This window comes from Marmota monax, unplaced genomic scaffold (genome assembly GCF_021218885.2).
Source record: "Marmota monax isolate L192 unplaced genomic scaffold, Marmota_monax_Labrador192_F-V1.1 WCK01_AAM20220418_F8-fsc00126, whole genome shotgun sequence".
In the NCBI taxonomy this organism is placed as follows: domain Eukaryota; kingdom Metazoa; phylum Chordata; class Mammalia; order Rodentia; family Sciuridae; genus Marmota; species Marmota monax.
The window spans coordinates 5,709,627-5,733,869 of record NW_026695245.1 but is presented as its reverse complement, the minus strand read 5'-3'; the positions used below and the strand labels follow the sequence as shown (position 1 = coordinate 5,733,869).

Here is a 24,243-nt window from a genome sequence, read left to right as displayed (position 1 = left end):
AAAGGCATTCTGTTTTTTCTGTAATGATCAAGTCATGAATTCCTAGGGTATATGAGGGGATCTGACATAAGGGTGGGTACTCAATGCCACTGTCACCTTCCTGCATGTCCAGTCTCTTCTAGAATCCAGTCTAATAAAGAGCACACATGACCTCCCCTTCCCTGTGACCAAGCAAAACACAGACAAAAGGCTCTCTGGTTTAAGAAAACAGTGTTATTAAGCCATCATCACCTCATTAGAAATAAGCCATTATCAAACAAAGGCTGGGCTCACATGAGGACAGTTTCTCTCAGTGTGGTGTGAATTGTGGGAAAAACTTCTTCCCAGCAGGACAGGAGTGGGAAGCATGTTGATGCTGATGAGACAGCAAATGTCTCTGAAGAGCACAGTGCCTTGGACAGTGGACACTGTGGCCCGAGATACCTGCCACCCTGGACCTCTGCTGGCAGGGGCTGGGCAGAGGTGCAGACTTCTTAAGCAGCAAGGCCGGATTGTTGTCCGGGTTTCTGATGCACCTGTTCAGAGGATGGCTGACCCTGAGGCTGGCCTGGTGACCATGAGCCATAGCTCCCATCCCTCTTCTTTGTTCCAGGGAGGAGGAACAGCTAGAATAATGGGATTGTCTACCCATAGAGGCCTGCTGTTCCTCTTTAAGTGTGTTTTTCTTTGAGGCCGAATGTTCATCATGAAACATCATTTTCTGATCTGTGATCCATCCAAAAGTAGTCATGAGTGCCTGGGCTTCTGACACTGCATTGTCTATAAGCACTTGGCTTGTGACTGACCCTTGGCTTTGGGTAGTAGTTGATGGGATCATGATTTGGGGTAGAGAGTTTGCCTGCTCTTTGGCTTTACTGGGGAAGATATTTTGCAGAAAGTTCTTTATTCTGTCTCCAAAGTTTCCCTTTGAAGGAGCCTGGGAAGACTTGTCCCCCACAGTGTCCCCTACCTCCATAACTGGGACAGAGGGGCCCATTTCCCCAGCACAGGAGGGCCTCCCTTCTGAAAGCCTTTCTCCCTGTGTTCCTGACCTGGGCCTCACGCTGTCCGCCCTCTTGGCAGTTGGCCTAAACGTATTTCTCCTGCTCTTCCCTGGATCCTGGTGCTCAGGGATCTTGGGTCCCTGCAGGTCCTGGATGCTGTCTTCACTGAGTCCACACTGAGAAGTTGATGCACTCCTACTGGACATGTTTAGAGTGCTGGACTGTCTCTCCTGGGAAGCTAGGATGTCTTCAGCCAGGAGCACCTCAGGGGCACAGTCCTGATGAAACTTGTCAGTGGCACAGTCTTGCAGGTTGACACCTGTAGCCAGTTCTTGAGGCTGGTTCTTTGGCTCAGTCTGTGCTTTCAGGCATGAGTATTCTTGGCCCTGGGAAATAGAACTTATAGAAGAGGGGGGTCCTTCACTGGTCCCCTGAGATTCTAAACTCCCTAGGGAATTAATATGAACATTAGGGAAGTTTGAAGTCTTCCTGGTTTCCTTGGTGATTCCCCATTTAGAAGACTCCTCCTCATCATCCTCCAGCTCTCTGACTTCTTCAGTCTTTATAACTTCGGACCCTACCTGAAGTGATGGCAGGCTGTGGCATGAGACTTGTGAGCTCATACTTCCACTCCCCAGAGACAAATGTCTGCCCATTTCTAGGCTTGGACTTGGTTCCAGACTGTCTCTTGCAGATCCCAGGACAGTACCATTGTTCCAGGTTCTGCCCATGAGAATGTAAGTGTGGGGCTGAGAGGGCAGGCTGCTTTCATGTGCAGTTGAAGGAGCATCTGGGAGCCCACCGTTGTCACCAGATGGAATTCTGCTCAGGGACTCAAAAGAGGGGCCAGAGAGAGGACTCCTCTGGGTGGGAACTGGAGATTGTGCTACCTCCTTCAGTCCTGGACCTTTCTGAGTGGGTTTTCTCAGGACCTTGGCATCATGGGCAATGGGGTTAGCCCTGGAGTCATAGGAGGCTGAAGAGGGAAGGGCAGGCTGTGGAGGTGGTGAAGCCTCAGAGTTCCTCATCTTCAAGATATTAATATGCTTGAGGACCCTGAGGGGTAGGCCCCACCTGTGCCTCACTCTTAGACTTGTAACATGTGCCTCCAGTTCCTGCCGAATGCTAGCATCAAGGAGGGAGAGCACCTGGGAGGTGTTCCTGAAGGCTTCCCCACCTTTTAAGGTTGGTCCACCCCAAGTTTCCTTCTGGGTGTTTGAACTTCCAGGTAGGACAGAGACATGGTATGTGCCAAGCCTGGAATTACAAACACCCATGGGAATCGTGCCCTCCTGTATTATCTCTGGCCTCTCAGAACCAGCCCTCTGTACAGCAGGGCTCCTGTTGTCTGGAATCACTGAGTTCCATGAAGACTCACAACTGTCCTTTGCCTGATCTATCCTTGGGATGTTATCCCAGGACTCCGTCAGATTCAGAAATGGGTCCATATTGGGTGGTAGTCCATACTGATGTAGCATGAACCTCTTCTGAAGGTGTTGCTCCAGTTTCTCCTGAGGATCAAGGCTGAGGAAGTCCCCTGGGGGCTTGTTGTGGTCACAGGAGGCCCTGTTCTCTGAAGTGAGATGGCTAAAGACCTTCTGAGACTTCTGGACCAAATAAGGTAAAGCCTGTCTACTTTCTATGTGTTTTCTTATAATGTGGTATTCCAGGTATTGTAGAGCAGAAGCGGAAAGCAGCTGGGTCCCCTTGTGGCTTTTGGGGCATGGAAATCCACAGGCAGTATTCAGAGGAAGATGGCATGGCAGGCTTGGGAGAGATGATGGGAGATGGTCCTGATGGTGGATCTGAGCCAGCAGTGGGGACTGGGACCAGGACAAGGTTGGAGTCCCAGGCTGGAGTTGGACAAGTGGGTGGAGCAACTGGGAGGCAAAGAGTGGCCCAGGTGCAGCCTGTACCTGCCCTGGAATGTAATTAGGCACTTCATTGAATGCAATGGAGGAAAAGTCTGCTGAGGGCTCAGACATGCTGACAGTAGCCACCAGGGACTCGCTGTGCAGAATGGGGAAGCCCCAAAAGAACTGGCTCCATTTCTGCTGTAAATGGTCGCTCAGAATCTCAGTGTAAAAGAACTGCTGAGGAACAGAAAGCTTCTCTGGCTTGCCTTTTGTGTTCCAGAAGGGTTGTGGGATGGTGGTGTCCTGTTCCCTGCCCAGTGACTTTATGGTCATTCCTAGATTATTCAGGGAGTTTTCTAATTCACCCTTTGTCTTCAGATTACAAATTTTCATTTCTGCTCTCTTGCTGATCAGTATCTCCAGCAGTTTCTGGACACCAGGGTTAATGAAAGATTTCCCCTCAGCTTCTACCTGCGAGAGTGGGCCGTTTGCCCAGAGTGAGTCCTCTGGTGGGTGGGGAGCATGATCTCTCTTGGATTCACTGTGAGGGGAGTGGGAGAAGCCACAGACTCTGGCAGCCATCTGCCACCAGGAGAGGGATGAGATGGGACAGGTGGAGAGAACATGGCCTGAGACTGCTGGGACAGGAGGTGGCTGTGGGACAGGTGATGGCAATGGCACATGAGATGGCAGTCGTACAAGAGAAGGCGATTGGCCAGGAGTTAGCAATGGACCAGGAGATGGCATTGGCAGAGATGGAGGGTGGGCCATGGGATCAGGAGGACGAGATGGGGGAGAGGAAAGTCCACGTGGCTGAGGTGAACGTCGTTCTAGAGGAATCACAGACTCTGGAGACTGAGAGGCACTCAGGGATGAGTGAGTCTCAACAGTATCTGAGGAAGTCATTAGGTCTGCTGAGGGAGCAGAGGCCAGGAGCAGAGGACGCTTGCTCAAAGGAGTCAGGGAAGCCAAAGGGAGGAAGGCAGTGGCCAAGGCGTCCTCCTCAGGCAGTGTACATGACTGGTGGGCTCCAGCTGACCCTGGTTTGCACATCTCATCTGGGTCATCTCCTTTTAAAAGGTGGTGAAAGCTGTTGTCATCATGGCACTTCCCTAGGTGGCTACAAGAGATAGGAGGCCCAGGCTGCAGCCAGGAGCAGATGAGGCCAGGAGGTAGGGCAAGTGGCCAGGGGTGGGCACCTGTAGCCCAGGGCTCCTTACTACCCCACACCCTGAGTGTCCAAAGCCTTGCTCTCCCATACCCCAGAGCTTTAGGCAGATCTGCCCCACGGAGGCTGCCCCTCCCCCATGAGAGCTTTGTGTGGTTGGATCTTATCACAGGCAGCAGGAGGAAGGGCACAGGGACTAGTGGGAAGGCCTCACCTTTGTAGACGTGAAAGCAGGTCTTCAGTCTCTTCCACTTTCTTCCAGCAGTCACTATAACCTGAAAATGGAGGCTGGGTCATTGTGGAGAAGGGAATGTCCATGTGGGGCAGACTGGGAGAGTAGACTCTGGAGGGCCAGCGCCAGTGTTCAAGGCCACAAGACAGGTGACAGGGATAGCAAGGCACATGCAGGGGCAGCACTTTGTCATTTCTTTCCACCTCCACCAACCCCCACTATACTCCCTATGGGGAGAAAGAGTCAGTCTTAAGGGCATGAGACCTTGTTCACACTTTGACCAGGAAGTCCCAGTACCATATCCAGATGAAGTGTGTGTGTTGGGGGTGGACAAGTGGCAGTCATTGTAGATAATATATCTGTCCCATTGGGAAGATGTCCCAAAAGGAAAGGAAATCAAATGATCTTTCCTTCTCCTCCTCCCATGTCCCCTCTACAACTTGTTGCTAAGGTAACTGCCCTGGAATTGCTCCTCCCTGCAGGGAGCTCTAGGAGTTGTTGATTGATGCCTCCTGGGCTGCTGCCTTCCTGCCTGGATCACTCCACCATGGGGCCCACCTCTGGGTCATGTATGCAGAATGGGAGAGGAGAGGCAAGATAAGGGGAGAAGGAGGACATGAGGGCAGAGGAATTCTAAAATATAAAAGGGTCTGGGCACCCCCACTTATTTATATATGCAGGTCTGGGACCCCTCTTCTGCAGAGGAATATAAATAAAACTCGCTTTCTATGCTTGCCTTGTGTTTCTCGGGTGTTCAGTCTTCACCCCTAGGAAAACAACTCAGCCTTTATGGATCCTCCTCACTGGCAGGATCTCAGACAGCAAGGCTCCAGTCGTGCCCACACCACCCCGGCCCACCACAGCTTCATTCTGGGCACAGAACCTGAGAAGTGTCATTGGTATGATTTCTTTCTCAGGACCCTTCCTCTCAGGTTTCTGCAAGTTATATCATCTTGGACATGGCTCTGGCCTCTTGGGGATAGTAGATAGAAAGTCACCTCTGGGGTGGAAGGGCAGGGCCTTACCTTTCAGAATGCCCCTCTTCTTCCTCTTCATGCTCTGTTCCTCTTTTACCTTCAGATGCTGACCAACAGGAAAAAAAAAAAAGAGGCTGGTGTCCAGTTCTCCCTCTGCTGTACTAGACCAGCTACAGACATTCCATGTTTCTGAACAACATCACTTTCTACAGCTAGTGGAGACCCTTTTATTCAGAGAACATTTTTAAAGTAGCAGAACTTCATTTGTTTCCTTTGGAAAACAAAAGGGGATTTTCTATATGAACTACCCCATGCATGTCCTTAGTCACTGATCCTTGGCTCAGGAACAGACTCATTTCCACAGGCTCTTCTCAGCTGTTTAGCAGGGTTGTGCTCCCTGAGGCCAGAGGGGACTCCAGCAGGTGATGGAGGCCCTCAGGGCTCAGCACAGCCCTCACACCTCAGCCCAATACAGAGGAAAGGCCTGCTCCAGAGATACACACCAGAAGAAGATGACTGAATGAGCAGTGCTCAAGGCCTGTCCTCCTCCAGAGGTTCCCAGCTCTCTCAGGATCCAGACCTCAGCCACTGAGTCACTGTGTGTGCTTCACTCTGGGACCTGCAGCTCCCCCCATGGATGGTCTGAGAGCTTCAGATTGGAGAAGCCCTAGTGCACCCTCTCCCTGCCCTGCCCTTCCTGTCTCAGAGTGGTGCTCTGTTCTGTCCTAATGTTTTTGTTTTTTTTTTTTTAACTGTCTCTATTTCTTTTGGAAAAATGGAAAGAAGAGGAGACAAAAGAGAATCTGTTTTTTGTTGGGTATGGCCTGAGGGTTTCTTACCTTCCTGAGTTTTCCCTTTTTCCTTGGTGATGGGAAGGATGGATTACCCTGGAGGCAGGGCAATAAGAGGAGAAAGAGCCCCAGTCCACACACAAAGGCAAGGATCATATCCATTGTCCAGGTGGTGAAGCTGGGGTTCAGCCATGTGTCACTAACGCTGTTCAGAGGAAAGAGAAATTTCTCCATCTTCTGAATCGCACTGTTCTGTTTGGACAAATGAGTCCTGAGAGTTCACTTCAGCAATGAGGAGTCCTACCCTGACCTTTGTCATACAGGGCTGTGCCCTCTCATCACAAAGGGATCCTGACAGCAGGGGAGGGGCAAGAAGACCACACCCCTGCCCACCCTCCAGCTCAGCATGTTCCCTACTCTTCTAGGCTGTCTAGATCCTTCCTTCTAGTTCCACCTGCTCACCCTACCACAGGAGACCTTAGTCCATGTCCTGTTGTTTCTGCCTACCATGTAGACATGACCTGCTTTTTTGTCTATCTGTTTAGCTCCATTGATATGACACTTTTGGAAAACTGGATCATTCCTGTAATTGTTATTTCACAGGGATTGTTACTCTCAGGTTCCCCCTCTCTGCAGTTCCAGCTTCCCACATTGTAGTTCCTTGCCTTGCATCAACTCAGACACAGAACTGAGATGTCTTCTGTATGTATTTTTGTGAATTTTGAATAAAATTTCTTCATCATTTTTTCTAGTTAATTTTATTATCTTCAGTTAGAGGGTCTTGAACAACAACAAATAACTAAATTAAAATATACCATTATTAAGAATTCAGAAGAACAGTATAGAAAGTTTTTTAAAAATTCAAAGAATTTTTTGGGTATTTCTAGTATGTTTGATTCCAAAATCAATGAATGTTCAATGGCAGAAGATATTTTTGAGAATTCCTATACAAACACAGACTTGGACACACAGAGGCACACACACACACACACACACACAGATGCAACCCCAAGTATTCATGTGTGATATGCATACCAAATATGCATCCTGTGATGTGCATAGCAATGGATTTTTTTTTTTACAAAGAGGAAACATTGAATCCAGAGGTCTGTGTTTTATAACAAATTTGCTAAGTTTCCAGCCCTTATTTTACAAGGAGTGTTTCTTCCCCCTTCTCCCTCCTTTCTCTCTTGAGTCTCTCCTTCCACATGTGTCAGTAGCCGTGGTGATGGGGACGTCCAGGTCAGGCAGCCCCACTTGCTGGAAGGATCTCTGCTCCATGCTGCTGTGTCCCCTCTGCTCCTTTACTGTACACAGGTTGGCTGTACTGATGTGGGTCTGTTTCTGGGTCATATTTGCTAAGACTTCATTGTTATGTTTTCTTATCTTCTTTTAGGACTTAGTCTGTAGATTTCTTCTAATCTTTGTCTGATTTTGTTATTACATTAGAGCTGGTTTGATACAGTGAGTTAGAAGGTAGCTCCTTTGCTTTAATCTTCTGGAAGAGATCTTAGAGAATTGATATAATTTCTATCTTAAATGTTTGTTAGGATTCACCAGGAACCTATCTTGAACTGGTGGCTTGGCCTTATTGGTTCTGTATCTTTGATAAGTTACAGTTCTGTTCAGATTGATCATTTGTTTTTGTGTTAAATCTAGCATATTTGTCTTGCAAGAAATCAGTACATTTCCTGTAGTTTCTTGAGTTTAAGAACATGGAGTTGTTTGTGGTATTCCTTTACTGTCTTTCTAATGTCCATGGGATCTGTATGGATACCACCCTTGTAACTTCCAATCTTCCTCATTTTTATCTTCTATTTTCTTTGATATATTGTCTAAAGGCTCATTGATTATCATGATTTTAATTGACAAATAATCACACACACACACACACATATATAGGACCTAAGGGCCTAATATAATGTTAGGATACACTATGTCAGGTCAACTACTATATCCTACCCATTGCTTCCCAGACTTATTTCTTTATGTGAGAAAATTTAAACTACATTTTAGCAACTTTGAAATATTAACTATAGTCCCTATGTTAATCAGCTTTTTGTCCCTGTGAATGAAATACTTGGCAAGAATAACTTAGAGCAAGAAAAGTTTACTTTGGGTTCTGCCATCTCCATCCCTGGGTGCAGGGTGAGGTAGAACATCATGGTGGAAGGGCATGGCAGAGGAAACTGCTCAGCCCATGGCAGACAAGAAGCAGAGAGAACCAGGTGTGGTGGTGTGTGCCTGTAATCCCAGAGGCTCCAGAGGCTGAGTCAGGAGGGCAGGAGGATTGCAAGTTCAAAGCCAGCCTCAGCAACTTAGCAGGGACCTAAGCAACTTAGTGAGACCCTGTGTCAAAATAAACATAAAAGGGCTGAGGATGTAGCTCAGTGGTTAGGTGCCCCAGATTTAATCTCTGGTCTAAATGAATAAATACATAAATAGGCACAGAAAGATAGGGGGGCGCAAAGAGAGAAGCCTGGGGCCCTACATACTGTTTCTTAATGTTACATTGTGCACTCAAAAGGCACCTTCTGTGACCTAGTTTCTCCAGCCACACCCATCTATCTGCAGTTAGCACTCAGTGGTCCATTCAGATTAATTCATCTAAAGGAGTAGTCCACCCATAAGTTTGCAGAACTCATAATCCAATCTTTTCACCTCTGAATATTTGTGCATTACCTAATACCTGTGCTTTTGGGGGGGACATTCCTAGATCTAAACCAGGATAATCACCATTCTTTACTGGACTTTAGAAAATGACTTCCTCACCCTTTGATTTTCTGCTGTTTGAGTATAAAATGTGAATGTTTTTTTGTTTGTTTAGTTTTGCTTTATATTTCCCCTGCTTGGTGAGGGAAGGTATTCCTGGCCGTATGATTATATCTCAGTCTTTTAGTGAGTGTGGGCTCTTGAAAGGAGCTGGATCAGTTTCCTCATTTTCCCCACTCTGATGGGACAAGATGTCTGGAGGCAGCTGTGGTTGGATGTTTTCCTCTCTCATATGGAAGAGCAGTGGGCGCTGGTGTTGAGTGTGTCTCTTCTTCCAGGTGTGGGGCTAGAGCAGGCTTGAGTATGGTAGTTCCCTTATCTTGGGTCATTTAGGGTCTGACGAAATTTCAGTAGGCTATTCTTTTGTAAAATAGTTTAGATGTCACCTGTAAAGCAGATGGGATGCACTTAGCTTTCTGGCAAGAACAACAATGGAAAATGTACTTCTAGGATTTTGTCATGGTGGGAAGGGAGTTGAAACTAGTAGATGCAGCCTTTACAACAGCAGTTGTTAGGAGTGTAAGATGACCTACCACAAGTGGAGCCACTGTCTAAAAATTTACTGGACATAATGTGAACTGGCCTACCTATAAAGGTGGGTGGATGGCCTATGTCACCAGCATCACTCTTGTATAGCACAGACCCCTAAATAAAGGGCATGTGTGTTACAGCAATGCAGAGTTCTCACCAACAGCTTGTTGAATAGGTGCCTTTACCTATTTCCCACCACCCAGGTGGCTGCCCCAGGGCCATTGGTCTCCCAAGTGTGTGAGGAGTATCCCCCCCATGCCTGGAAATTGTTCATATACAGATGGGTCCAGCATGGGGGGGAGTCAAGAATTTGTACTGATTTTGAATTACAACCTGTTATTCATACTTTCTGGCATGAGACAGAAGAAAATTTGAACAGCCAGAAGATAGAATTATTCACTATGGCTTGTAGTACCTGTGAGCTGGTCACTGGATATTTGTACTAACTGGACAGTTCACCATGGCCTCACATGGTAGATGGCACTGTTGCCAGTGGACTATGGTCTTTACTGGGTAAACTTTTCTTGGAAGCCAACCCGTGGCAACAAATGTGACATTAAACTGGAAATATTGATTATTAAACACTCACCTTTGTCCCTGTAAATATGGAGCTGGATGTTTTGACTTTGATGCATGCTCTGGCCAGGACCCAGGCAGTGGACCTGATGAGGAGAGTACAGAGAAGGTAATTTAGAAAGTGCTAAAATGGGATGGAACAGGGCTAAAGGGACAGGATTATCCCTAAAATATAATGACTTGCTCCTGGAAACATCCCAGTGACAGGTGTGCTCCTGCCTCCTATCCTGTCCTTTGAGCCACATTCAGGAAAAAATACAGTGAACTGTCCAACTAGTTTGGGACTGGCAGATTGATCATATTGGCCTTTTGCTAAACAACAAAGAACACACATATGCCTTAATCTGTGTAGCCTTCCCTAGCAAGATAGCTATTCAAACCACCACTTTCAAAGGTCTTCAGAAGCTAATGTAATGGATGGGCATCCACACTGATTGTCAGTGTCTTGACACCCATTTCACAGGCCATGCTGTTCAGCATTGATCCCAAGCACATGAAGCATCGTGAAACTTTCATCTGCCATATAACTCAGCAGAAAGCAGATATGGTGGAGAGAGAAAGTCCTATGCAAGCATTAGGTATTGCCCCTATCAGGCAAACCCACCTTGACCCGCTGGACTGGAGTCTTTGGAGAAATGTATGTATAATATGCCCAAAATGCACTCTACTTTCATGTGTATCTAAAAAGAACAAAGAAAAAAAGGAAAAAAAATGTTAATAAGTTTAAATGCCCATAAGTCTTGGATATCTTCTCCTGTGAGCATCTGGGAGCTCTGGCCCCTACCCCAAACACCATGCATGTCCAAGCTCTGAATCCAGATGGTATACTGCCAGAGTTGATTCAAAGACAAAGAGCTCTGGGGTTTTGCACCCTGTAAGCATTAAATCCAGGGTAGGGACAACTCAATGGCTTGTCCCCCACAGATGTGTTGACTGTTTCTTGCCACAGTGTGAGGAATCAGAAAATAGAAAAACACTGAGAGACTACAGCTATGGATGGAAAAATAAATGTTGAGTAGTATCTTGTCAAGGTTAATCTGTACCTTCCAACGAGGAAGTACTGGTGGCATAGTGTATGTTGTACAACATGGCAACAATATTGGGAGAGATGCTGTAGAGCATCCCAAACACTGACCAAGAGGACAGAGTCCATGAGTGACTCCAAAGGTGGACAGTGAATGACATGCCAGAGTAGGAGGCTAAATTCAGCTCTCTGAATATTTTCTTTAATCCATGAGGGCGTGATCACAGGTCCAGAGCCCAACAAGGCCAACAAGAATCCACTTAGGAGACTCCTCACACTATGGCAAGAAATAGCCAACCCATCTGTGGGGGACAAGCCACTTGAGCCCCCATGGAATTGTCCCCACCCTGGACTTAATGCTTACTGGGTGCAAAACCCCAGAGCTCTTTGTCTTTGCATCAACTCTGGTAGTATACCATCTGGGTGCATAGCTTGGACATGCATGGTGTTTGGGGCAGGGGCCAGAGCTCCCAGCTGCTCATAGGAGAAGGCATCCAAGACTTATGGGCATTTAAATCTATTAACATTCCAGGTAAATAGGCCCCTGAGTAGATTTCCTACTCATTTCCTTTTCATAGCCAACACAAGGTTTTCTCTGTGATTCTCCTTTTCTAAGTCTCCTGCCCATGGCTAAGAGTCTTGTTTGTTGCCCTCTTACTCACCAGGTAAAAATACAGAGGTTTTCTTATTTATGATGGTTTGACTTAAGTATTTTTCAGATTCAATTGTTTGAAAGTTCACTCTTATGACCATCCTGTTTTTCCCTTTAAGTGTGGTATTTTAGTTAATTCCATGATATTTTTAGCACCTTATTATAAAATACATGAGCTTTGTGTTGTATTATTTTACCCAAATGTAGACTACTGTAAGTGTTCTGAACACATTTAATGTGGGCAAGGCTAATCTGTGATGTATGATGTTATATGTATGATGTTATATTAAATGCATTTTGAACTTCTGGTGCATTTTGGTATAAACCCATAAGTTGAGGAAGCATCTGTGCACAGTCCCAGCATTTAAAAAAGAAATCATTTGTAAGGAAGTTATAGAGCTCTATAAGTTATAGAGACTACTCTTTCTGCTGTCGTATCTCAACTCACAGGAACCTCTAGAATGGGCCTCTCAGCTCCTTACCACTTCTGCCTGTTTCCTATTAGTGACAGTTACTGTTACTTAAATTTATGTTCTATTTTATGTCTCAATTTGGAAATAGTAATTAATCCAAAATACTAAAGGATTTTCTATTTACTAAAACCACCAAAATTTAAAAATGGACCAGTATTCAGGAATGGTGTAAATGTGACTCTGCTGTAGCTCTAACTGTGGTGGAGACATGAACCAGCATCATCATCTCAGAGATGACAAGCCCCTTGCTAGAGAGGTTCCACTGGGCACATGGCCCAGACAAACCCCAACATTTGGTTACAGCAAAATATGGAGCCAGGTGTGGTGGCTCACACCTGTAATCCCAGTGGTTTATGAGGCAGAGGCAGGTTCAGAAGTTCAAAGCCAGCCTCAGTAACTTAGTGAGGCCTTATCTCAAAAAAATTTAAAAGGGCTGGGGATGTGCCTCAGTGGTTAAGCACCCCTGGGTTCAATCCCCAGGACCGGAAAAAAAGTGTGTGTGTGTGTGTGTGTGTGTGTGTGTGTGTGTGTGTGTGTGAGAGAGAGAGAGAGAGAGAGAGAAAGTGCTGGATTATTATACTCAAGTTAAAATAAATGAAGTATAAGTAAACACCATAAGAACAAATAATTTAAACATATTTTTTCTAAATTTTTTTGTAGTTGCAGATGGATAACATGGCTTTATTATCTTTATTTTTATGCAGTACCAAGAATCAAACCCAGTGCCTCACGTGTGCTAGGAAAGCGCTCTGCCACTGAGCTACAGCCACAGTCCCTCAACACAATTTTAAGCTACCAGAAACGAATTTCAGTAGCATTGTATAGCATGGTGGCCTTGAGTTGAGGTTCAGAACTACACTTATGTCACTTATCAATGCATTTACTTTGATAAAAATGTCATTAAAGCAGTAAGAATCCTGAATAGATGCAATTGTGGAGGATCCCAAAGCCCCTCAAAATACAGGGATAGCATAATATAGGGATAGCATTTCCTAACCTAAGCATGTTGGGATGTGGGTAGGTTTCATCTTTTTATTATTTATTGCATCTTTCCCATAAGTTAACATGGCATTTTCTGTTTTAAATGCAAAAATCACAATGAAGTACAGAAATGCACAGGAAATAAAATTAGACATGCAAAAAAGTCACTCCTGTATCATAAAAAACATAAAGGGGAACAAAACAAAAACAAAAATAAATTCTATCATTGCTTTGTGCTCTAGAACCACATCTTCATTCCCAGCACTCTCAGGACTCATATGTGACATTCAGTTTTGAAACACTTTGCTGATACCTCCCTACTGTACTGACTGAAATTTTAACCTGGGAGCCATCAAAAGCACTGTGATCATTCAAACTGGGGCTCTGGCTCTTCTTCAGTACACTGTATTAGCTTCTTCTTGAGGTTCATCAGTAAAATGAAGGTGTTGGACTGAGGCAGTTTCCCTTTCTCCTACTCTGTCCCTGGTAGCAGCACCTGGTCTCCACCCCAGGTACATCCCAGGGCCTTAGACTTGGGTGATGGTGACTAGACAGAAGGTGGATCAGCCCAGACCTCATGGTAGTGGATGAACATTTATTAGCCCAAATAAGAGGAAATATAAATGTGTAGGAACTGAGACCAAGGATTCTTGAGGGTAAAAGCCCTGACCTGTTCTCATGACAGATAGGAAGTTGCTGTTTGAGAGATTAAAAATAGGAGAAAAACCAGTGCACTGGCACGAACCTATAATCCCAGCATCTTGGGAGACTAAGGAGGATTACAAGTTCAAAGCCAGCCTTTGCAAGTTAATGAGGACCTAAGCAACTTAGTGAGGCCCTGTCTCTAACTAAAATATAAAAACGGTTCAGTGCCTCAATGGTTAAGCAATCATAGGTTCAATTCCTAGTACCAAAAAAAAAAAAAAAAAAAGAATTTGAGATGCATAACTACCTTCATTGAAATTTAGGTATGTTCTATTTTTGGAATGTTTTGTTTAGTTATAACCACTGATCTAAAATATTATTATATATATCATTTTATAAGAAAAATACAAAGTATCTACATATTTCCACTAGATTGACAATAGAATTACCCTGTTCTGGAGCAAGCATGTGCTAGGCAAGCGCTCTGCCACTGAGCTACAGCATAGTATTCTACTTCTTCCATGCTTTATGAAGATAGTGCTGCTCAGGGAGATCATTTACTGTGCCTCAATTACTGAGCTGAGACCAGAACCCAAGTCCTACAGCTCCTGGTCCATGTGTTTCCTTTTTCTTGTTCTGTTTCATCTAAAACATGTTGGCTTAGGACATGTCTTCCCATCTTTTCTGTGGTGAATATTGATATAATTAAAGGTTTATTTGGGAATGCTCACTCCACAGCCCAGATTGAAGTGTCTGTGTTATCTGTTGAGTAAAGTAGATGGAAGACTTTCCTCAAACCCTGGAATAGAGAAACACCTGTCTCAGGTTGTGGAACTTTTCTAAAATAAATACGTAATTTCTAGTGATTCTTCTTCTTCTTAGTTTCATGCTTCTCAGAGATCTAAATTTCATAATCTTCACATAAGTTTCTAGACAGCAGTTCAATGTCCATTCAAAATATTTTTGTAAATTTAGTCAGTTGAATAAGATCTTATAGTTTTTATTGTCTTTTTACTACACAGAAAATACTTCTATTGCACATATTCTACATTCCCCTCTTTTTTTTCCAATTAATAAAGTTTTATTGAGTTTGCCTTGGTACATAGGGCCGTCATCAACAGAGTAAGTCGGACCCATTAAATAACCATAGTAATGTATGTTTCACTCATCTGATTGGTCAATCTAAAACAAAGTGATGATGATGGTATGGGGTAGCAGGTGCCTCATATATACTGTGAGGTGTGAACAATTTCAGTCTACTCCAGAATATTTCAGGAGTAACTATTGAATTTTAAAATAAGCACATATATAGGTTTTGATAGTGTTAAAAATGTATGGAAACAAAGACCATTAATAGTATTTACCTCTGGTACCAGGATGGGAAGGGGTTGTAGGAATTGGTTATTAAACATTCAGATGGTAAGCTGCATTGATACATTTTAATCCTTTTTTAAAAAAAATGAGTCAAAATAACTGAAAGTGATATGATGAAATAATAATTGGTTATCTTTCAAAGGGTGTTGGAACAATTTAATTTGCAGTCTACTTTGTTTCCCTATATCTCAAAAAAAACCAAGAGATCATAAATAATGAAATTCCAGGGAGTCCCTAGTAGGACTGTCTATTCTCCCCAAACACCCCAGTCTATGTTTTTCCCCAGTGAGAAAAGAACTACTCAATATTCCTATGCTTCTTCAACTTTGTTATATACTTTGTCTCTTTTTACTGGCGCACCTTTTTTTGTCATCTACAGCATAATAACTAATTTTGTATAGATAAAAAGTATCTAATGACTATGAATTTTGAAAGACTTTTTAAAAATGTATTTTAAATAATGAATCAACAGCTTTACAAAATGAACATATATATCTTAACATTTTTTATCAGCTAACCTGCTTTGTGACACACTTGATGTTTTCTATAGACTTTTTCAAATATGTGTGGCCACAAAGATCCTTCTTGTGAACTAGCAATTCACATTCCACACATCTGTAAACTCTGCTGAGGAGAAGCTCTCAGCTCACTCAGGGTTTGCCCAGGATGGTGATGAGTTGCACGGTTTCACATGAACAGAAAGTTCGGGGGTGAAGGTCAGAACTCAGCCTCCAGAGTGCAAAATGGAGTCTTTCTCTGTGCCTCCTGTACAAAAGGTTATTGGCCAAATCATTAGGATATTTTTCTTCCAGGTCATCACTGAAGGTATAATGATGGTCTGTGTATAGAAGGAGAGGAACCGTGATCAGTCCTCATGATGGGTGTCTGATAAACTGAAGTATCCAAATGAGCAGGTCAGAAAAAAGCAGAAACAACTCTTCCAAAATGTTCTGCACTGTGCACACCCAGTATTTCAACTTATGTTCATTTTTGGTCATTTATCATAGTTTAGTTCATTTAGCATAAATTCCAAAGCACTGGAACATAAAGGGAATTAATTGTTTTCCTAATCCTGCTTAATTTTTAGAAAATTTATTCATATGAACAAATATATTCTTTAGAACTCTGGGAGGTTCTTCCGTTCTCATTCATCGCAGAGAGGTACTGATTAGCCACTGTGTGCCACGCCTAAGCTGAGTGCTGTGTTGTCCCCAAGAGTAGGACATAAAATTAGAAACTGAAAACGTTCTGTAAACTCTTTAAAGTTAGGTTATTGCTTTCATGGGAAAAAAATGTGCAGTTAACTCAGCAATTTGAGCTATGGTGTCTCCTTAAACTGGTTGGAGAAAGTGAATCCAAGTTAGTGAATTTGCCCCTTAGCTTTATTGATAAAAAGAACAGCAACTCACAGTACCAGATGTCTACAATCAGTGATTTTTTACATCCATCTGTGACACCAGGTGATCCTGATGCACCTGAGGTTTCCTTAAGATCAAGTCCTTTGTACACCCTTTGTGTTAACTGTCCTTGCCTGTTTTCATGCTTTTTGTAAATATTTTGAGGGTATCCAATGAGTAAGAGGAGATTTCTTTGCAAATAATGTGCCAAATGTTGGAAGGATTTCAAAGAGATTGAGCCCTTCTCCACTGGGCTCATTCTTCATTATCATTTTGAAAACCCAATGGCATTTCGTTTTGCATCACTGTGCAACCCCCTTCTATCATTCTTCATTCTTCCTTTGTGTGTCAGCCTGTCATGAATGGGCCAATGAATTTCCTGAACACTGGCGCATTGCTGTGAAGTGAGTTCCTTGATTAGCATCAGTGTTGCATAGAATACCATGATGGTGAAAAAAGCATCCTAAGTCCACAGATGTTAGTGTGGGCGAAGCCTTATGTGCATGGAAGAAGGTGTTTTCCTATCTGGAGTTAATTTCTATTTCATTAATAACACTGCTCTTTCCAAGATAGAAGTGGTTCGACATAATCAATCTGTCACCAGGGAGTTGACTGATCACACTGGAGAAGGACACCATATTGGGGACACTGTGTTTGGCCTCTGGTGGCAAATTGGACACTCAGTAGTGGTTGAAGTTAGGTCAGCCTTTCTGAGTGGAAGTTCATGTCACCAAGTCCATCCTTGCCACCATGGCCACTCTGTTCGTGACCTTACTCTGAAATGACAGGGGTGGTTGGGAAGAGATGCTGACTGGCACCCACAGATCATTAAAATCCCACGTTGTGGGCTGGGATTGTGGCTCAGCGGTAAAGTGCTCCCTTAGCATGGGCGGGACCCAGGTTCGATTCTCAGCACCACATAAAAAATAAATAAATAAAGGCATTGTGTTGTATCCATCTGCAAAAAAAGATTCCCCCCCCTCCTTTAAAAAAAATCCTACTTTGCTGAGCAATCACATGGGAAACAAGTATCTTCATGATGCTTGATGATTCGGAGAGGCCTATCCACGTATTTATCCCTCAGACATCCTCATCAACAATTTTCTAGCCATGCTGTGCTCAAATCCATGACCATCTTACCAAGTGATTGCCAAGAATCACTCTACAATCCCATCTGTGACCAGCTTTCCTTTCAAGCAAAATCAGCAGCCATGTGTACTGCTTGAAATTTGACCACTGGAAAGAATTTCTTCACCACTGTCTTTCAGGGATGTTCTAGAAAGCAACCATAGTGCTGCTCTCGTCTGCTACTGGGTGGTGCCTGCATATCTTCAGCCGTGCCTCGGTCTTCTCTTCCTCTATCAGTTGACCATAGGGGATTCCCATGAGGCCATGGGAGCAGACTAAGAAAAGTTAGAAGCAGCAGGAATGGGGACCATGGGCATTTAGCGTCTTCATGTAACACACTTGTATCTCAAGGACTATATCCTATTGGATGATGAAATGCTACTGGGCATGCTCAACTTTATGGCTCAGTGGGTCAGACAACACCCAGTTCATGATGGCAAGCTCAACTCATATGGTAATTTGGAAGCACATATTTTAGCACTTAGTCTCTGATCAGGCCTAGCAGGAAGCCAAAAGCTGTTTCTCAAAAGAAGAGTATGATCTCAAGAGGATAGCAGAACGTTGTACAGAAATCCTGTCTGCACTGTGATGCACCTACAAGGGCTGTCAGAAGCTTTCACACAGTATACCTGCTACTGCCATTTCAAGCACGATTTGACCTACTAGACCCCATGGTCCTGGGTAGAACAGTTTGCACAGCATTCTGAGCCTATCGTTGAGCTTTCTCCTGCTCTGAGCTCCAGTTAAGACTAGCAGCCTTTAGGGCCATTGAGTAAATGGACCAAGGGGTACATCCAAATGAGGAACATGTTGTCCTTAAAATCCAGACGGACAGTTGTTTCTTTATTGGTAGGAGAGGCCAGTTATACAGTATATCCTTCACCTTAGAAGGGATATCTTGACATGCTTCAAACCACTAGATGCCTAGAAATTTTACTGAGATAGAAGGACTCTGAATTCATTTTGAATTTCCTTTTCTTTATCTGATACATAAGTGCCCTACCAAAAAAAAGTAGTGTAATTGCTATTCATTATGTCTAACCAGCATAACGTTAACTATTTCATGGACCAGTGTTATGTCTTGTGGAAAGGAAAATAGATCAAGATTCTGCCCCGCCCCCCACCAGTTGATTTGTGACACAAGGCTTCTGAGGTAGGACAATGAAAGTGTATTGGTGGACTTGCCTGCTCATGCCAGGTACCAGGGCAAGTGTTAATTTGCTCATGAAATGAAATCACATCTGGTAGAAAAGCTGTAATTCAAGTCACCACCTTCTTTTTTTTTTTTTTTTTAAATATTTATCTTTTAGCCTTTGGCGGACACAACATCTTTGTATGTGGTGCTGAGGATCGAACCCGGGCCACACGCATGCCAGGCGAGCGCGCTACCGCCTGAGCCACCTCCCCAGCCCAAGTCACCACCTTCTTAAGCTTATGGTTATCCACTGTCATTCTCTAAGATTTGTTTATTTTCTCATTAAGCCAAATAGGAATGTTGAATGAGGATACAAAAGAAATCACCCCCTATGTCCTTCAAGTCCATAATGGTGGCACTAATTTTTCCAATCCCTCCAAGAATGCAGTATTGTTTTTGATGCCCTCACAGCAAACACTCTGCAATGATGGGAATTCAATGTGCACTGTAATTCAGCCATTCACAGGATTTGATTCTGGGTTTGGTTTGTAGCAATCTCAGCTCTGTGGTCACAGGGGATGAGGGTTTCTTCCAGAGCAGAAATAGAATCTTTCTGGACATTTGTGTGAGCATTAAGCAATTCAAATCCCTAATTTCATCCTTTTCTTTGCCTACTTGGACTATAGAATTTAGGAGCACAAGCCAACATAATAGTTATTATTAGTTTGAGGAAAATGCTCCAAGGTATCAAATGCATGGCCACCCAGAACCTTCCGTCTTATGATCAGGAATATGCAGTGGGGATACTTGGCATACCTCTGTTGCTGCATCATGCCATGGACTATCAGTGTTTTCTTCAGGTGCTCTGTGCTTGTTAATGAGGCTAGTTTGGAAAATGGCTAATGGGGTCTTGACTTTTTGCAAGAAATATACCATCCCTCTGACCTTATGGGGGAGAATGCATTGCAGAAAGTTTCTTATTCTGTTCCTAAGGGCCTCTCTGAAGGAGCCAATCCTTTCTCTGGAAGGAGCCTGGGAGCACTTGTCCCACACTGTGTCTCCTACCTCCCTGACCTGGGCAGGGGGCACATCCCCCAGCATGGGAGGGCTTCCCTCCTTCAAACTTCCTTCCTTATGCCCGAGCTGGGCCATACACAACCCTCTCTCTTATCAGTTGGACTAAATTTTTTCTTCTTGCTCTTTCTTGGGTCCAGGAGCTTGTGGATTCTGCAGGTTCTGGCTGTTCTCTTTGCTGGTTGAGACCCTACAGGCCCCTGGGCCATGGACAAGTTGCTACTGGATATGCTTAGGGAGAAAAACAGAGAGTCCTGGAAAGCCAGGATATCTGTGACCAGGAAGGAGCACCTCAGTCCTGAAGGAATATGTCAGGGGCACAGTGTTGAAGTATGATGCCAGTGGCCAGATCTTGAGGCTGGTTTCTGGTATACCTTGTGCTCTGAGAGAGGAGTCTCCTAGGCCCTGGGAAATAGAAATTCTGAAGGAAAAGCTGAACCATAGAGAAGCAGACTTTAGTTCTCGGCTTCCCACCCCCAGGCATATACAGGATTACACTTCCATGTCCTCTGGTTTGTAGGGTTATATGATTAGTTCTAGAAGATAATTTGTAAGTGGAATTGATAAGCCATTTCTGAGCCTGAATTGCCAAGACAAAACCAACCAATACTCTTTCTCTTCTGCATTGTGACCCAGAGTTCCCAATAGGTCATCAAAGTGAGACAAAGATGTGACCTCAGAGTTGACTTGAATCTAAACTGAAGATTGACTTGACTGGAACCTGGAAACCAAGAACCAAGGAAACCTGGAACCAAGGCCAGTCTGACTGCTTAGGCCAGAAATAAGACTCACAATCAGACTTCAGAGCTACACCATCAGCAAGAAGTGACATAGCACACATTAGCAGGGGATAATAACCAGTTCCCTGGGAACATGGCCTTACCAAAAGGACACTAATGAAGAAGTCCAACAGGACTCAGGAGCAGATGCCAACCAATCTTCAGGGTTAATATCAAACTGCCTTAGCACATAGTGAAAGTCAAGGACCAACATGAAGAGCTGACACATACCAGAATGTCTCCACCCATCACACAATTCCATTCAAATATCATCCTGCAAAGAAGCAGGAACAGCACTAAGAAATCTGAGCCCTCCTGAAAGAAGCTCACTCATCTGAAAGAGGCTACTGGGTCCAGTAGAGATCTGATTCTGGGGGCAGTTCTGTAATCTGGCATAGATGGTGGACAAAAATCACACCTAACTCTGACTCTCTGAAGGTTGCTAGCAATAGTGAAAACTGGGCTGATTTATTCTGTATGTCTCATTTGGTAACTTGAGCTGTGTACAGGGACTTAGAAACTCTGAAGTCAGAAAAGGAACATGAAACAATCAGAACAAAAGAGCATCTCTCTTCCATGTGGCAATTTCAGGGCAGCCTCTATCCAAGCTGTGTTATGTTGGAGCTTCTCTACCCATGTGCTCCATTGTGCATTCCAGACAAGCTTTGACTAAAGTTGCATGGCTACCAAGACAGTCTGGGCACTAATACATGCACATATTTTATATGATGCTATTAGCTTTGGCCTATGCACAGCCCTCAACGTCCACAGTGCATTTGCAGGGCCACTTGGTCAAAAAAAAAAAAAAAAAAAAAAAGAAAAGAAAAAAAATGGCAACTTAAAAATAGGGTATCTCTTTGCCCATATATGCCTAAAAGCTTCTAGAACAAATAAGTAGAATTGTGGATTTTGCATTTAGAGATAAAAATATCCCTGTACTTCATGCACCTTTATAAAAATCTGGTTCACAAGCCCTTTTATTGTGATTTGAATTAATCTAAAACATAAGGTAACTCCATCAATATCCTCTCTGTGAATAAAAAAAAAATATGTTTCATGAAAAAATATGAGGAAAAATCTAATTTTGTAAGATTTTCCTCAAACATTTTGATATAATGTTGTGATTTACACCAGGAGTTGACATACTTTTAGCTATTTTATTATGATTTTAAGATTTTACAAAATATCTATTTGGATTTTAAGAATAGTGAATTTTGTATTATGTATTACATATTGCAGAGTTCAAACAAAGTCTCATGTTGAAAGGAACCATTTAGTATCTTAAGGACAAATCTAAACATTTTCCCCAATATATTCATATTTATTTATTTATCTTTCTAAAGAATATAAAATACTTTATACTAGTAACTCTATGGAATTGAGAAATAAGTAGCTTAATGCTAAAAAATAGTTTCTAAAATGCTCATCCATGAATTGTATTGGAAGTATTAGGCAAAAAAAAAAAATTTCTTGGCTCCATCAACAGATGAGTGCAGTCCATGTTCTGAGGAAACAGACTCAATGGCTCAGCATGGGAAAGGTGACAACCACAAGAAAAAGGAACAATCCAGTCAGTCCCTTTTGCCTGCATTGACTTTATGCTGTATAATACGTGATCTGTATCCTGAATGCACTTTTGATAGTGTGCAGTCAAAGCAGTTGACAGTTTCCACTGTCTCCATGGGGTCTCACAGGCAGGTGGGCACTTGAAGATTTACAGCCCAGGATCTCAGCATCTGAGTTATGAAGAGAGCAGTCCCTGTCTGGAAACGAGTATGTATTGCAAGCTTTTGTGGGGAGCAGAAAGAAAAAAAACCTTAATATGATTCCTCTGGTCAATTTCAACCACCTCTGCTAAGACCAGGGTTCTCTTCACCAAGCTGCACCTACAGCCCCCATGACTGACAGCATGAGAAGTGGCCCTGAGGCTGGAAGGCAGCAGCCTCCGGAATGTTCTGAGCCAGCTTGATCAGGGTCCCTAGAGCAGCAAGAATGGCAGAACAAGGGACTCCCTGCACAAGCAAAATGTGGAATGCAAGGCTCACGTGGCTACTTTTGGAGACAGTTTTCTGGGTGTTTGTTTTTGCTTTTTTGACTTTTGTCAGGATAAATACAGAACACATAATTTCTTAAGGAGATTTTTGAGAAGAAAAAATGAAGATTAATATTATAGCATGTTCTTATTTAGAATGCACAGATTTCAGCAATCTAGTTTTGTATGGTAACTATTAAATATTTAAATTTTAGGAAATGTCAGTTGAAAAAACTAAGCAGTCAAATCCAATTTTCTAGATATTTAAATTTATATCTAATGGCATCAATTTTATCAAGCAGTTATAGGTTTCACTTCTCAAAATCCATCAGTTTTGAAAAATTTTAGTTCAGGTATCTTGAGAGGCAAACTTTTCAGCAATGTGACTCTTTGTACAAAAAAGCTAAGGTGTATTCTCGTATCAGGGTCATTTTGTTATATTTATATATGAAACACACTTCAGCCACCTCAGACTTCAAAGGGTGTCACAGAGCTGAGGCCTTCCAGGAAACTGAGGCAGCATGAAGACCTCCCCCCTTCAAACCATGATTCTTGAAAAGCATCTCAGAGTAACAGGAATGAGTTCATTAGAAGGGATGGGAGGGGGGAAAAGGGACACTCTCAAGGGACACAAGGACAGTGTGCCTCTCCTGCATTCCAGTTTTATTGGAGATCCTAGAGAAGTTTCCAGAGTCCTGCTCAGGTCTACCTCTTTATTTTTTAAAAAATATTTACTTCTTAGTTGTAGTTGGACACAATACCTTTATTTTATTTAATTATATGTGGTGCTGAGGATTGAACCCAGGGCCTCACATGTGCTAGGTGAGTGCTCTACCGCTGAGCCACCACCCCACCCCCCCTCTTGACTTTTCACTAACAGCAGGATGACATCAGAGTTTCAAGTCCGCATTGCCATGACAACTCTATGTCACCTTGGCCCATGCTGGTTCTCATTTGATTCTTAATCATAATATTTTACAGATTTTATGGTTAGGAGGAACTATCCTTATCTCCCTGAGTTTTGAGATCTGGTGTATAAAGAGGGTCATAAAAAATCTCCCCTTCAGGGTAATGTGGGCTCCTCTTATTGACATTTTTTCAGTCCTGCATTTCTTCTGCAGATAACAGGTAGTTTGCTGAGGAATGAGACATATCCTGTGTACTTAGGCCAGACAGGATTGCAGGTAAATTGCTTCTTGGAAAACAAAGCATGTGGGTGTCAGCCCAATGGGCCCATTTTATAAAATCATTCCCTTAACCTTCTGTTCCCAACTATTTGCATCTGGCTGTCTCCTAACAATGGGAGCTCTAGAAGAAGAAGGAGCAGAGATTTCAAAAATCACTCTAGGAGTGTTCAGTTCTTTGTTGAAAGATAATACTCACCCATTAGTATCTCCACAATAACCAGCTCTTCCACCAGGGAGCTGGTAAATCCACTGACAAATGTAGTGGCAAGACCACGGGCCATGGTGCTCAGCTCCCTGGGTTCTGCCTCGCTGCTTTTGATCCTTGGATACATAGGAACCTGCCCAGAATTCGCTACTCAGCCCTCTCAGTACCATTCAAAGAACCCTTTTATTTTTTATAAATGTTTTCCTAAGAAATATTTTATTGCTTTTCATAAATCAGTAGAAAATAAAATACATATGTCTGTAAATGAAAT

At 43.3% G+C, this 24,243-nt stretch overlaps 1 protein-coding gene across 1 annotated transcript; it reads right to left on the bottom strand.

Annotated features, from left to right (window-relative positions):
- Nucleotides 1-423: 423 nt before the first annotated feature.
- LOC124085946 (spermatogenesis-associated protein 31E1-like) lies at nucleotides 424-24,048 on the bottom strand (the record flags this gene model as incomplete). The annotated part of the gene is made up of 5 exons (XM_046434016.1): nucleotides 23,964-24,048; nucleotides 17,720-17,835; nucleotides 5,265-5,322; nucleotides 4,222-4,282; nucleotides 424-3,959 (listed from the first exon to the last, which is right to left on the bottom strand). Coding segments are annotated over exons 1-5 (3,856 nt in total), but the record flags the coding sequence as incomplete, so codon positions are not given.
- Between the last annotated feature and the right edge of the window lie 195 nt (nucleotides 24,049-24,243).